Source organism: Schistocerca americana, chromosome 4 (assembly GCF_021461395.2).
Source record: "Schistocerca americana isolate TAMUIC-IGC-003095 chromosome 4, iqSchAmer2.1, whole genome shotgun sequence".
NCBI classification, from domain to species: Eukaryota; Metazoa; Arthropoda; class Insecta; order Orthoptera; family Acrididae; genus Schistocerca; species Schistocerca americana.
Genome location: NC_060122.1, coordinates 486,464,617 through 486,480,589, shown reverse-complemented (window position 1 = coordinate 486,480,589; position 15,973 = coordinate 486,464,617). Strand labels below are relative to the sequence as shown.

At 37.7% G+C, this 15,973-nt stretch overlaps 1 protein-coding gene across 2 annotated transcripts in view; it reads right to left on the bottom strand.

Moving 5' to 3' along the window:
- Nucleotides 1–11,654, bottom strand: part of LOC124612658 (structural maintenance of chromosomes protein 5) — a 160,850-nt gene extending 149,196 nt beyond the window's left edge. Inside the window, exon 1 of one of the 2 annotated variants that reach the window (XM_047140977.1) lies at nucleotides 11,509–11,654. In XM_047140977.1, the coding sequence (XP_046996933.1) occupies nucleotides 11,509–11,552 (44 nt within the window). In that variant the 5' untranslated portion in view covers nucleotides 11,553–11,654. The remainder of the gene's footprint in view (nucleotides 1–11,508) is intronic. The other variant, XM_047140978.1, reaches the window with a different exon arrangement.
- Nucleotides 11,655–15,973: the final 4,319 nt, after the last annotated feature.

Sequence of the window (15,973 nt, the reverse complement as noted above, 5' to 3'; positions counted from 1 at the left end):
TTATGCACATTTATATCACATATAATAACAATTCATATTTCAACATTATACCTTGTTCATTTCATAAGCGTGAATACCCCTTTTCTTATTATTTAGCTATTCCTTCTTTTTTTTTTTTTTTAGGGAACATTTCAATCAATGCTGGAGTTCGATTTCTTATATCTACGAATTGTGAGGACTAAACCTTTACTTTTTAATTTTCAGCTCCAGGTGTTCGTGACACTTGAATACTTTATTCTTAATTCTAATCCCTTGTATTATTTTTTACTTAGTATGTACTAGTATTATCATTTGCAGTAGTTTGTAGTCTGGAGGAGCTCTGGGCAACTGAAAGTGTTCTTTTCGTGACTTGTAAATACACATAAAACATAATAAAGCTAGTGATATATAGAATTCAAACTTACCAGAATAATCCCTATTAAACGTGTGGCTTCTGTCACGATACTGTCCTTTTCCCCTAGGATCAGTACCTATACCTTACATGTGGGTTGACCCTATGAGTGCACTTTCTCCTTCCAATCTGGTATGTACACCGCTTAATACAACATCCCTAATCATCAGGCCACAGGTCTTCCTATATCTATGTAGGTATGCCTGCCCTATATCCTCAGCAAATGGCGGGCATGGCCGCCCTTATCCTTTATGAGTAGGCCTCATGGTCCATTGCCCTAGTATACATCTATATGTACACTATAATTAATATTTCCTGGTAAAATAAAAATTATTCTACACTTCACTCTAACTTCTTGGTACCACATTTAATACCCGAGAGTCCTCCTCTACTTTTCAACTTCTATAATCTTAGTAGATACTATGTCTACACATATTATTCAACTCGTGGTAGATACTATGTCTACCTATTTTGTTCAAGCCCCACTACCCTACTATTCATCAATTGATCCGAGTATTCGCTACACTGACTTTTCTTAAATAAGCATCAAAATTTACTCCAATCTAGCTTGCATTCTCCTTCATTACTCATGCTTCCTACTTATGTATACTCGTTGTAAGATCATAGTTTTTCTATACTGGTAAGGACTTCTGCGATAGAAGTATATGAATATGGAAAGAGGGAAAAAAGGGTTAAGTTCTCAAAAGAAAAGTAAGAAAGGAAAAATAGAAATGGTTGCTAAGATTGAAGAAGAGAAAGAAGACAGCCCCAAAGATAGGAAACCTTTCCCACCCCCCTACCCTAGGATCTCTACCTCACTGGTAGTTGAGTGAGAAGCCAGAGGAGGTGTGGTGTTAAATCATCTCCTACAGAACGGACATTCCCACCTTCACCCTTGGGGTCCCCAAAGGGAATCTTAGCAACCCTATGGAAACGGCAAACGGTGAAGAACCAGTCACACCTGTTTGCGACGGTTTTTTGAAAGGTGTGATGTGTGTTCTGTGTTAGCCATGATTTATTTGTTGGTGTAGATCATGCTCTTATTTACACTACCCACCCCTTTCAAAATCAATACAAACCCTCCTGTCTACATCACGTCTCATAAAAGGTATCAAATACTCTATACAAAATATAAAATCCCTACACTACAGTATAAAGGTTGTTCAATTAGTTACATGATACTACCTTTTTCCACAAATATAGTATTCTATTCTCTTCATTTCTTCTAGAGATCACCCAGTTTTCTCAGTACTAAAATTATAGGATAGTTTAAGAATTCAAGAATAGATTACAAAATAGTTTAAGATTTGAAGGGAATTCGGTACATGAAACACTTTTGGAAGAACAGAAAACAACTCGAGGTCCGGCGGTCGTCACTCCGCCTGTTAACACAAAACGTTAATGTCCCTAGGAGATACATGAGTCCGCCTGGGTCCCATGGATCTGATATTAACTTCACTTGAGCAAGTGAGGACCTGTACTTATTAAATTTTGTTTGAAAGTCTCCTCATTGCAAAACAATCACCACTGCCCTAGGTAACACAACATTAGGTGACAATACATTTTTTTCTACTTTGTTTTGGATAAGCTTGAATTCTTTCCACATGGCATCTATAACCTTGCTAGTATCATTAAGTTTGGAAGAAGCAATAGTTGAAACGTTTCTCAGTAACATTTCGATCTATAATTCCTTCAAATTGTTCCTCCAGACTACTTATATTTACTATATCAGAGTTAGCTATTCTCTCTATGAAACTTCTTTCTACACTTTCTACTCATTTATTAACACCCGTAATTCGCGATTGGATTATTGGTATTAATTTATCCTGCTTTTCAACAGTTCCTTTCAAAGTATGCAATCTCTGCTTTACAGCATCAAATGCAACATTACATACATTTTGAAATGATCCTAACTTCTCACTAAGTTCAGATTCTACAGTATTACATTTACCTTCAATACCAAATTCTAACTTCTTTGTCAAATCCTGAAGTTGATCATTTTGTCTCTGATTAAAGTCAGCGAAAAGTTGATTTACGTGACTTCTAAAGGACTAGTTAGTTCACCTTTCAAATCCGTCTTCAGATCTTCTACTTTAGCAGTTAAAGCATCGAATTCAGTCTTCAAATTTCCCATTGCTTCACATAAATTACTAAAGTCTTTACTTTGTGAATCTACCTTAGCCTAAAGTTTCATCATGAACATCGAATTTATGATTTAATTGAGTAGTCACTGAATCTAACTTAAGACTTTGAGCATTTAAAGCTGCATTTACTTCCTTTCTTAAAGCCGCTGAATCTGCACTTTGGGCTTTGAATAAATTTACTAATTCAGACCAGTCTGGCACATCTTTACTCACTTTCATAGACATGGCCGGTTCTGAAGTTTCCCCAATTCTCTGTGTATTATCCACATTCTTATTAGTCTTAGATCTAGTAGTCATTTAATGCATTAACTCTAAGTATGACAACTACACCAATAAAAGTCACTCTACTGTTTGTATCCTTTCTTGCTAAGGTACGAAAGTTCTATTTTGCGCTCACCCGGCGTAGAATTCTCGCAATGCAGGTGAGTGGGTGTGACGGCAAGTCGGCACCGGTGAACAGCAAGCCGGCGGCATCAGACGTTGGTGTCGATGTTGGCGTTGGTAGGCAGCTGTGGAAGCAGATCAGCACCAGTGAACCGCAACTAGCGCCAGTGGCGTTGGATGTTGTTTTCGCGTTTGCGTCGCCACGATGTGTGTGAGAGTTGTATACTCCCCCCACTTGATCTTCTTGAATTATTCTCGTCGTATGTCTTCTTAGTCTAATACGTCGAGGTCTTCTTTCCGTTCTTTTAATGTTATTACTTCCTTACGTCTTCCCTTTTGTTGCACCCACAAAATTTTCCACTTCAATTTTGGACTTAATCCAATTACATGAAACAGTTCTCTTGTCTTGTTATATCTGGTTGTTATGACAACATATCATATCTTCTTCGATTTCTTTTCAAATTCCCCATTTTTTTCGAGTCCTTTTCACTGGTCCCCACGCTCTAATGCTTTAGACGATTGAATCGATGTGGAGCTGATCTGCCAACTTCACACCTCTCTAACATCGGTTGAATTACTTGGTACGCACAGCCGATCTTCCTCTCTGCATAGTCCGCCAGGTCGATCTCCAAAAACTACTACTCCGAAGAATAAAGCTGGTTAAGGGAATTTACTGTCAGTCAGTCAGTCAGTCAGTCAGTCTCTCTCTCTCTCTCTCTCTCTCTCTCTCTCTCTCTCTCTCTCTCTCTCTCCCCCCATGAAATAATGCTCTAATGCTTTCTGACGATAGAACGTGTGTAGTAAATATACAAACTTTATGTTTTCACCAATTAACGATGTATTGGATAATGCAGAATAACATTCTTGCATTTCACATGTAAATATCTCCGTCTTCTCATATTCCACTCATATTTTGAGCTATACAAACACATTAAATTAACGTTTATAATTTATTAACATGTCTTGCTTCTAGAAAGTCCAACACATGAATTACTTGAAAGTCTAATTTCATTTTTTCATTTGTCTTGAACAATCATCATAGTCCCTAAAAGCACTGAATAATACATAAACACTCCTTGTTCTTCTCTACACATACACTAAGACTCTATGGATTGTACAGCAGGTACTTGTAGGCCGCCGTTCAGCTGCCACGACCCCAATTTGCTCGTGACTGTTTTCAGACCTGCATACACCTGCAAACATGCAATACGCAGTACGTCGGATTCGTCTCTCTCACACTTCTATTGAAAATATTGCATGTTTGAGATGGAGGAAGGCTAAGTGGTTCTAGAATTTATGCAGAAATTCTCAAAGCACTACAACCTCTCAGAGAAAATGTGAAAAAAAGACTAAATTTTTACGGATATCTTCTCAGAATGAACTCTAATAGATTAACTAAACAAATTTTGGATAGCATCCATAACCGCATAATGAAATTTAATTGGTTTGTGAAAACTGAAAGAAACCTAAGAGAACTAAAAATGAAAGAGAAGTCATTACTTGACAGAACAGCTCAGATAAGAAATAAAGACAAAAAATAAGGTTCCACAACAAATTTAAAATAAAGTCAAAATTTATTATCTTGAAAGAGGACAGGAAATCAGTGAGAATGAACAAATACTGACCACAAAAGACGGAACACCACACAAAGAAATGACTGATTCATCATACTCCATAGAGGCTGAAATGAAAGAATGAGAGGGGAGTCATCCACCTTCGCAATAATGTCAAAACCATGTTTTGGATTTTAAAATATCAACTCTGCTGAGGCAGCTATGTATACTTAAGCCTTAATCTGCCTAACAGAATGAGCCCTCTTACACAGTGGGTTGGCTTCATCCTGTACTAACATGATGATGATGTGGCACCATTAATGTGCAAACTGAAAGAGAACAGAACACCAATAATACTTCTTTTGTAGAGCTGCTACCCAGCCATTAGACAAGAAATTATAAGTGTTCAGCAAAAGTAAGGAAAAGTAGTATGGAAGCTGCCATAGAGCACTGTGATAATAGTCGCAGGTCAGTCACCGACAGTGCAGTGGCATGTGAATCACAATAACGAGACACACCAATGCATTGCAAAGTGAGTACGGCCGAGCTCAGCAGTAAATGGCACCACACAGCGGTAATCAGGTGCCACACGGGGCAGTGTGACCACACCAGGATAGTCTCTTGTTGTGGCAATGTGACTAGGCCCCAGCGTTTAGTGAAATAAATGGGCACTAGAGGCATATGAATAAGTCTGGATTTTAAGGCAGGGATCACTTATCATTGGAAACCAGCAGCAGCACCACCACCACCACCACCACCACCACCACAATATCAGAGCTATGCCATAGAGTGAGACGAATGGCCACTGCCAATAGCAGCCCATGAGTTCAGGACCACACTGCACCTGCCACCAGCACTGAGTCCTTCACGAAACTAGGTACCACAGCTACATTGACCTACCAAAGGAGACTGCTGCCTCCAACACCAAGCTGCTAGTGGGACTTGGTACCATGGTGCCATCCATTTCCAAGGACAACAGGTTGAAACCCATACACAGCAGATTCCACATGCAGCCATCACTGCCTCACACGGAGTGAAGAGGCCATTTTCCAAGGGGAATGCAAGTTGCAGCACAATGCATAGAGCCACTGATGCCAATGGCTGTAGCATCCGAAGGCCAACAGCCAGCTAGGGGGTGTTCCACCAGCAATGCAGATCACTGGCTCAGCAGCTAAAGGTGGAAGCCGCCATCCATTCATCGACACCAGCCAGAGGCAATGAGGAGAAGTGTGCCTGCCTCACGTCATGTACTGAAGTCAATAAAAGTTTTTTGTAACTGTTGACAATGTTGGCTCTGGCTGTCACCACCACTAGCTTGCCGCCCCCCCCCCCAACATGCTACACTTTTGTATAGCTACTCAATACAAGAATAGAAAAGCTTTAAAAATATGTGAGAGCACAAAAACAATTTTTCTGTTGATGCTGAGCATTCCTTTTTTGCTACTAGCCAGGTTTGGGAGGAACTACAAAACGTATAATGAGGAGAGCTGGTCTTCAACTAGTGGATGATGCACAAATAACAACTGCATCTGGTGTTTACGATTTCTGCAAAGCTAATATTGACAATTCCCCCCCCCCCCCCCTCCCCTGTGCAAGAACCTGAAGAGGAGATTTTCGAAAACCGATACAATACCTGGTACCAGGAATTTTCCCCATTGCAAACCACTTTCTGTGATTCTTTAGACATTAGAACAATAGCATCTTCTGAAAAGTCTTCCTTTATTTGCATCACAATGGACGTGCACTCATCCTCAACAAAATTCTTTTGTAGCATTTGGTACTTTGCCTTCGTCAGAAATGTCTGTGATGAAGAAGATGTTGAACTACTATTTCTCCACCCACCGGGACCAGCAGTGTCATTCTTTTGGACTGAGAAGGAATACTTGTTTTGTGCCTTTGGAAAACATTTTAGGTGCTGTTGGCGTACCTAAATCAACATCATTAGGCAGAATGTATTACTTTAATGAAAAAGGTATGAAGTTAACAGAATATAATTTGTCACAGTGGATTAAAAACAGAGATGCTCTTAAGAAGTTTTATTGATAGTTTCAGGGATCACCAGTGCTGAACATGTACATTTTAAATAAACATTAGTGTGGCTGGAATAATTGTTGTTTAAAGATGCTAATTTGACACCATAAATAATGTTAACCCATGTAATGAAAATGTTTCAATTAAATTCATAACTTTTGGTTCTTTATTTTCATGAGGCAGCGTTACTATAGGTTGTCAGTTTACATAATCTGATATGAATGATCTTCTGAACAATGATGTGATATACGTTAAACGAATATCCAATATCTATCAAAACTCAGGGTGCTGCTTCTTTTTCTTTTTTTTATAAATAGTATCACAGAGTTTCACTAAAAATAAATCTTGTATCAGCTGTCGGAAAGTGGTTCACATATTTAAAAACCATTATTTGAAGCACAACAGCTTACGCTGATTTTCTACATTCCCATAAGTCAAGAATAGTTACTATCCTTTTTTCCAATAAAAATACATCCATTCAGTGACATCTGGGGAAATATGACAGTGATGTGTTGAAACTAAGATACTTTCTGTTATTATTATAATTGTTATTTCTGTCTGAAGTAATGCAATCGAAATGCCAAACTTCAGTTGCGGCATTTACGTTTATAAAAAATTTCCATTTTCCCCTCTTACTAAATGAAGCATGTTGAGAAATTTTTCATTGACTATTGTCACACAGAGAGTAACAAGTAGAAAACGTTTCATGAAAATTTGAAGCCGTTGGTGTCAGATATGGATGATCTTACGTATAATTATTTTTTTCCCACCAGAACACAGAGTATTGTGATTTCAGATTTATTTGTGTATCTATTCATAGAAAACCCATTAATAATTTTATTTTATTACAATTTGTACTGTCTTGGGAATTATTTAAGACTAATCATTAAGTTCCCACCACCTTGGAGAAATGTGATATGCGCAATTTTCAATGTGTGTGTACTTTTTCTGGAAATTGGAAAGTGACACCTATTAATTTTTTTTGTATTCTTCTTTGTAACCTTACAGCTTAAATAATTACATGCCCATTAAGTATGTGCTTCTCTTAACTTATATAAAAAAAAAAATTCCAAATCAAAAGCTTCATAAGCACCTGAGTTACAGGCATTATGCAGATAAGTACCATCTTGCATTGACATTCTTGCAGGGCCCAGTTTCAGAATATCACTACATTTAAAATTCGATATAAAAAAAAAGTTTTAGTCAGAGAGCAAAAAGAGTTTGCCCAAGTTCTTATGTTATAAGTATATGCAAATTTGCGAAGTTTCAAGAAAATCTGACTTGATGTGCGACAACCTGCATGATTTGATGTGGAATGACCCCATACAAAATCACTAGGAATCATGAACTTCACTGAAATTTCTCCAGTGCTCCCATTACCATATTTACTCGAATCCAAGCCACACTCAATTATAAGCCGCACCTGAAAAATGAGACTCGAAATCAAGGAAAAAAATTTTTCCCGAATCTAAGCCGCACCTGAAATTTGAGACTCAAAATTCCAGGGAGAGAAAAGTTTTAGGCTGCACCTCCAAATCAAAACAAAGTTGGTCCATTGTAATATGAGACACAATTTAGGTCGAATGAATGACGATACAGCTACAGTAGTTTGGTTCGAGTCGTAAGCTTAGCAGTTAAGCTTTACCAGGTACCCGTTGCCATGCGTCAGGCGCTCCGTCCGTATTTATACGGGTACCCTTCCTTTTTCATGTGCTTCGTCTGGTTTGAATCGATTGCTTATTTTTCTTTGATCTGATAAGTGCCGTTCTCTTTGATATAGGTGTTTATGTCACTCTAAGCTGAAAATGCATTATTGTACTGTGTCATGCATTCACATTCTGATAATGTGTGTTTACGACCTGTCACCACTCGCGGCATGGCTTGCTTTTGTGCGCGCTACCGCCGCTTACGAAAAAAAAGAAAAAAAAAAAGAGAGAGAGAGAGAGAGAGAGAAATTGTCTCATTAGTGAAACAATGGCAAGAGACTGCTATTTGTTGTTACTTACACTACTGGATTCTTTGATAATGATCAACAAGTACCAAATAATAGACTGTGTATGATAGAAGATGTTCTGAACGAGAGTTTAGCTAAAATTTTTCGTCGTTTGAAAATCTTTGCAGACGCCTCTTTTGTACATTACATTCTGCACAGAAATTAGAGTCATCTTGATTTAAAAATCTAGTCAATTGCCGTGCTTCATTTCTGACTGTATCACTATTATGCATAAGAATAATACGAATACAAACATGACATGATATGTATATTCTTCCGCGTTTGTTGTTGTCTCACACTAGTTTCCTACTTTATTAGGCAGACAGGATTTAAATGAGATAGCAACAAACACGAAAGAATACATGGCAAAATGTTTATATTCGTATTATTCTTATGGTGAAGAGAATACTGCATGTGATTCACAATTCATTAAAGTCCTATTAGCAACCATCTCTTCTCACAGGTAGGAAGAAATTCAAAACGTAGAGTTGGCCATATTGACAAACATCCCAAACAGTCTTGCCGGTCGGATTTTCATAGTACATTGAAATGCTGCTACATTTGAAGATGAACAATACGGAATTTGTATTTACTTCGTTGGATAATGTATGAAAATGCAGTGGTCGAAACTCGGGGCGGATAAAAAAGCTGGTCTTCCACCTTTTTTTAAATTTATTTACTGACTCAGAGGTTTCGGCAAGTATTTATCTTTGTGCCTGCAAAGCATGCCTGTGTAGGGCTGCTTTCATAATTAATTCATAAATGAGTCAGGCCTCAGTGCCTGGAGACAACAGTGGCTTACATGTCTAAGTTTTGCTCATGTGAATTTGTGATAGTTTTCTACATCTGAGGAAAGACTCAGTCTGAAAGCTGGATACTTCTAGCATTCATTTACATTGCACCTGTCTGCGAACCAATGCCTGTTCTATGTGGTGAGTACCAATGTATCCCTCCCATACTGTCGTTTCGCATAATTAACTTTTTTCTGTAATTGTTCCTCCTTAACTGAATTGCTCCAGATGGATATGTCTACAGTAGAGACAGCTCACGGCACTGTTGCCAGCTTTGAACTGCGAAGGGCTAATGGCTGCAGGCAGAAACAGTAGCTACCTACAGAACTGACAACACTGAGGCATTGCCATAGAGGCAATTACAAAAGTGCATTATGTTACTGGTTTAGGCAGGTGAACAACTGCAACTGTCAGGTAGAAACTTATGCTGACTCAATTATAGTTCTTAGGCTATGGGCTATGCCACAGACCAGCATGTCACCACAACTTATATTCTAAAAATAATATGCATACAAAGAAAAATTCAGTTTTCATCACCACAGCCTAAATTCTAACAAATAATCTGGACAAAAGGAAAAATTATCAATTTTCTGCCCATGTATGACATCACACATTACATCACCATTAAATCACAATGTGAAGCCAACATCCAGTATCAGTAGATTTATTTGATTCATGTGTTCTGCCTATTCTATTTTGGTCTGAATTCCAAATTCAACTTTAGATCCCTGTATGGCAGTTTGGGGAAAATACTGAAACTGGTAATATCACCCACCTGCTTAGGCAAATTGTCATCAAAATGGAGGAAATAACTTGTCAAATGCCAATACGAGTATAATATGCATCAATAACAGTTAATCTCATAACATCTTCATTGGCTTCACCACTGAGGATCAAAATGTGTTACATTGCAACTTATCCAAGATCTTTGATATCCTCAACTAGGGACGATCTCCTTAACTCACCTTTCAATTGGATGATGCTCCTAGAACTAGACCTACCCACAAAAATTTTGTACTAACACCCAAATGCCACCAAAATAGTGCTTCTGGTGGAAAGGACGGAAATTACATAGATGTTATAGTGAAAGACAACACACATACTAAAGTCATCCAGAACTTTATATCACGGTAGATTATGCATGTCATTACAACAGAGCCAAGCTAACATTCACTTCTGAACCATTCTTTCTGAATAATCCCATACTACTATAGAACTATTGTTTGGTCACCAAATTTCCTAAAGATTCTCAACTCCCAGACTGAACATCAGTTCTAGACTGTAACAATTGCAAAAATAGTACAAAAGTCGTAGGACCATTCCCCAATTTTGTCTTCAGAGATCTGGGAAAAGCTATCAATAATCACAGGTCACTTTATGTGCATTCCATCCCTATCAGTAATATCTCAATCTTAGACTAGCAGCAATGCTTCAGAAAATAGCAATAAATAGGTTTGATCGTCTTTACATCCGAGATAAATTGAATCCTTAGAATGTTTATTATCAGCCATTCAATATTTCTTGTTACAACTGGCACTGATACCCACTACACTGAATCTGTATATTACCTTCTTATAACAGGCAGTGAACCAATTGGTTTACCATTATCACATTTTTCCCAACATTTAATGTAATACACTGACGATGACATAAATTATTTTTGTGGGAATTAACTATCTAGAATTAATTTGGTCATATTGAACTCATAAATGAGATATATAATATAATGTGTATCTATACTAAACGGGCTGTGTTACCTTCCTAACTTATATTTTCGTAGAAACTTCTACAATAATGTTAGTGTCCCTTTTTATTGAAGAATATGTAGGGCAGCGTCAATTTCACATGAGGCAGATAAGGTTTACTATACTAACATTGGTTTCACCTAAATAATTTTCAGGTGACACGCAAATGCTACTTTCTGAAGCGTTAGCAAAACTTCAAATCTAAAATATAACGAAGTTCTACATATGAATACAATACAAAGTTCCTGTGACGAGAAACAGATCTTTCTAGTGGCTTTGTTTATTTTATGATATCACGATAACTTTGTCACTGCCGTAGTCAGTTTTAGCCATTCTTATTGTGAACCAATATTATTGCACAATAAACACATTAATGATGCTTGTTTTTGTAGAATAAGGCATAATCAACCACGACATATATGTTGAATAAATTACGTTTACGGCGACTGACACACAGTAATATGTATAATACTTACATAAAATTTTTCAATGTGATTCTTTCAATAATGCCCTTCATCATTGGTAAATGAATTACTTCAACAGGCGTACACAAACCTTAGGAGGTTCGAAACACCCTCCCATTCAAAACACATAACCTACAACAGAGTAACAACTTTGACAAGACCCGCCAATACGAGAAGCACCTTTGCCGCGCATCCTGTTCTGCGATTTGCATTGAAGGTAATTTCATTTTTATTAACTTTGGCATTTCGTAAATAGTACCATAGAGGCACTCATATTACATATATGATACATCGTAAATAGTAATGACAAAATAATATGTTTTTTAATATTCCTTTCCTGAACATCCAAGCAGGTCAGATTTAATCTATACTGTCATTGGAGCTGATGTCACAAATTTAAACAGAATTCCCACGAAGGATACAAGGACAGCCACAAAGTAGCTAGACGTCTGCTTTCTTTAAGTCTTCCACAAAGACTTGTCTATGTATACTGTGTTTCGGACAAGCGAAAAAAATATGGTTTTCATCTGCATAGAAGACATTGTCACTGTCAAAATGAAGAGAACTGGAGATTCCTATTCGGTGAAGATGGACTGTAAAACACTCATAATTTAAATGCATACGAATTATACTAGTTATTAATTTCCCTGAAAACTTTTTGTCTTGGAACCAAGGTTTATATGGGACAGATTCTTGAATCGATGCATAGGCCCTACCATCTGCACAGGTAGCTTCCTATATTCATGCTAATTAATATTAATTTTCTCCTTGATCCTTGAATTGATTTGATTTGGGAACTCTTGAGTAATATATTCCTGCTGTAACTGGTGACTTCAAATCCTGATCTGACTGTTCATTCTAAATGATGCCTGAATGAGCAGCAATCCAAAGGAAAGAAGATTCCTTTGTCGGTGCTTTCCATCATCACGTGAATAATGTCCGCTACGTACACATATTTGCATCACAATTCCATTTTCGATTTTTGATATACTGAATAGCACTTTTCGGATCTGAATTAATTTCAATGTTGCGAAATGCTGCAGTGCCTTAACTATGGCTATTGTTTCCGCTGAGTAGATGGAAACGTGTGATAGAAGGATAAACTATTCGCACTGCCCTAGCCGTGGGCATAAAAAAGCACAGCCAGTCGAACCATTGGATCCCTTTTTGACCAAGCTGTAGATATCAAGAGTGCCTTAGAAGAAACTTCAAAAATCCAATCCATAACATTCTTATGCAAACTATAGAAAGATTGCCTTGTCAGGTTATAATAATGAGTCATGGCATTCCTTAAGTGGCAACCAAATGGAAATTTAAATGGAATACCCACATCATTTATAGTGGTATGACATTAAACCACTTGAATGGTGTCTGCTGCTAATAACAGGAGAGACCGTGAGCGAGACTGTTTCGAATTTAAACTACTAACAAGATCCATTGATTGTAATTGATGCAGGAGACCACGTAAAGTATGACTTGAGTCTTTTATCAACCATAATAGGAACTTCTTTGTTAAGCGACCTCTTCTCACTGAAGGAGTCTTTTCCACTACTTCGACCATCAATGCTTTTAAAGGTGTGGATCGCATTCCTCCCATATGTACCCTGAGGCAACGATACTGAAGACAATCAAGTTTAGGTGCAGCTTCTTCTGAACCATTACCAAGAAGAAATCTTCCATACTCTAGTACTTAACTTATTAGTGCCAGCAGAACAGAGAAATGTGTGTCAACTATGGACCTTACAACGTTAATAGATTTTCCAGTTTTATTCATAATACAGTCTATATGGTTAATCCATGTGAAATGCATGTCTAAAATCATGTCCATATATTTCACAGATGATTTTACTGGAAATTTTCTTTCATTGAACTGAAAGCTATCTTCACTGTATTGAATTCGTTGCTTTCTAGAATATACAACAGAAAATTTGTTTTCAGGTATTGAAAGACCATGTTCATCAAGCCAACGAATTAATGCTGTGACTGTCTGATCTAATAAATATTCCAGTTTTCGTAGCCCTTTGTCTACAGCATATATGCATGTATCATCAGTATATTGCAGAATTTTGATTGATGGAACAAAAATAGTTTATAGATCTGAGGTGTAGATTAAATAAAGCAAAGGACTTAATACAGCCCCTTGGGATAAACCTTTATATCTAGTTCTTGACCATGTAGTTCGTTACGGTGCCAAATGAATATTGTATGTTCAAGCAAGAAGATTTGATGCCTGACACAAAGTTAGAAAGTGTCTATGACTTTTACAGTAGAACTACCATTGCACCACTCTACAGCCAGAACGGAATTCAACTGCAGTTATTCATATAAACGCCAAATATTCCAGAAAGCTAGTAATTATTCACCCATCGAATATTCCTGTTATACATTACGAACATGAGCTGTTTCAAGAAGCTTCCAGAATTGATAAATACGAAATAACAAATAATATCTTATGATCAGGTTAGAACTGGTGACCCACAGCACACCACCCAGCGATGCTAACCACTACAACACAGTGAAGGCACCACAGCTTCCACTAATAGTTTAAGAAATTGCGTGTTTGAAAAATGTATATAAATGTTGAAACTTCCTGGCGGATTAAAACTCAATGCCTGACCACGACTCGAACTCAGGAACTTTGCATTTCATGGGCAAGCGCTCTACAAACTGAACTACCAAAGGACAACTCGTGATGCCTCTTCGCAGCCTAACTTCCGCCAGTACCTCGTCTCTTATTTTTCAAACCAAATAGAAGCTCTCCTGTTGCACTTGCAAAACTATCACTCCTAGAAGAATGGATGGCTCACTCTATAGACTGTGCAAAGGTTCCTAGTTCGAGTCTTGGTCTGGCACACAGTTTTAATCTGGAAAGAAGTTTTATACCAGCACCCACTCCACTGCAAAATGAAAATTTCATACTGCTATGTAATACTTACTTAGATCTAGCAATCTCTACCCATGTTGTTTTGTGTACCGAACTGAGAAAAATAAAATGTAATACCTCAGTTTTAAAACTGTACTTGAAAAACAACTTTAACGAACAAAATTTAATCGTATTGAATGATCTTTATAAGGGGATAAAAGAGTCAGAATGGCAACAGTATTTCATATAGTGCTAATTTTGATAAGTTAGTAAGTAATTTTCCAGATGTGTTCAACAAAAATGTTTCACATACACCTTGTTCTAGGAAAGTAAATTGAAGTGGATAACTCAGGGTATAATAATCTCTGTTGCTGGAAAATACTTATTCTGTCTAATATGTTAAGAGCTATAAAGTTATGTTTAGGAATCGACATTTAGATCCATATTTTGCAAACCACTGTGAAGTGCGTGGCAGAGGGTACTTTCCAACCTACCAGTTATTAGGACATCTTTCTGTTCCATTCAAATATGAAGTGTGGGTAAAATGATTGCTTAAACGCCTCTGTGCATTCTGTAACTAGCCTAATCTTGTTTTTGTCACCCCTATGGTAGTGTAGCGTATCAACTGTATTCGCTCAAAAAAAATGTCAGAGCGGAATTGAGTTGCAACAGAGCCTGCCACAAGCAGACGAGAGCTGTGCACTGCAAAGCAAAACACGGCAAAATGCCATTGCAAAGCAGAGCCAGCTGGGTGTGGCAATACTCTAGTGGAAGGATGAAAGCCTTTCCTCACTTGCCGCCACAGAAGTGTTTAATAATCTGCACCGTCATGCTGTCATCATGGACACAGCCAGAGATGTCGCTGCCAGCAGCATTCTAGTGGTGCCATGCTCAGCCCCAGTCTTTGCATCATAAGCAAATGCTGGATGTCTGTTGTTTCACATGAGAGGCAACTGAACCCCTCCACCAACCTGTTCCTGATATACTATGGCTGAGGTCTGGAATAAAGAAATTAATTGAACGAATCTGCTGTCATCCTGACATCTTACATTCTCCATGGGCGACAGTCTCAGGATCACTCAGCACCGGCATCAGAACATTGATGTCACATTCTTAGAGCAATGTCTGAACATACAATATATGTTATGGTGGGTCAAAAAAATTATTGTATTTTGATCATGGAGAAGAAGTTTGACAGTCATGCATTTTGAAAGAAGATTTTATTGCAAGTAGAAAATCAGTGCATTTGTCTGGTTTTAGAGGTAACGGAAGTCACTGCTGGTTAATGCCTGTTAGGTACTGCTGGTTAATTCCTGTTAGGTGTGAAAAGTGTAACCTTAAGGGTCACTCAGCGCCATGTACAAAATCAGTTCCAATATAATGTTATGCATGCAACTGTTGAGGGCGCATGGCTAGACAAAGTTAGGAGTCAAGAAGGCTCACAATGAGATGGAAGAATTAAGTTAATGTATTTTATTTTCTTGTCTTGTGCATGTTAGTTGTCAAAGCTGATGTTATCAAGGATAAAGCTTCGATAAAACTAGAGATTCAAGGTGTGTCATTACTGGAAGCAGTACACATATTATTAGAAAAGGTAACACAATCAGCAGCCAA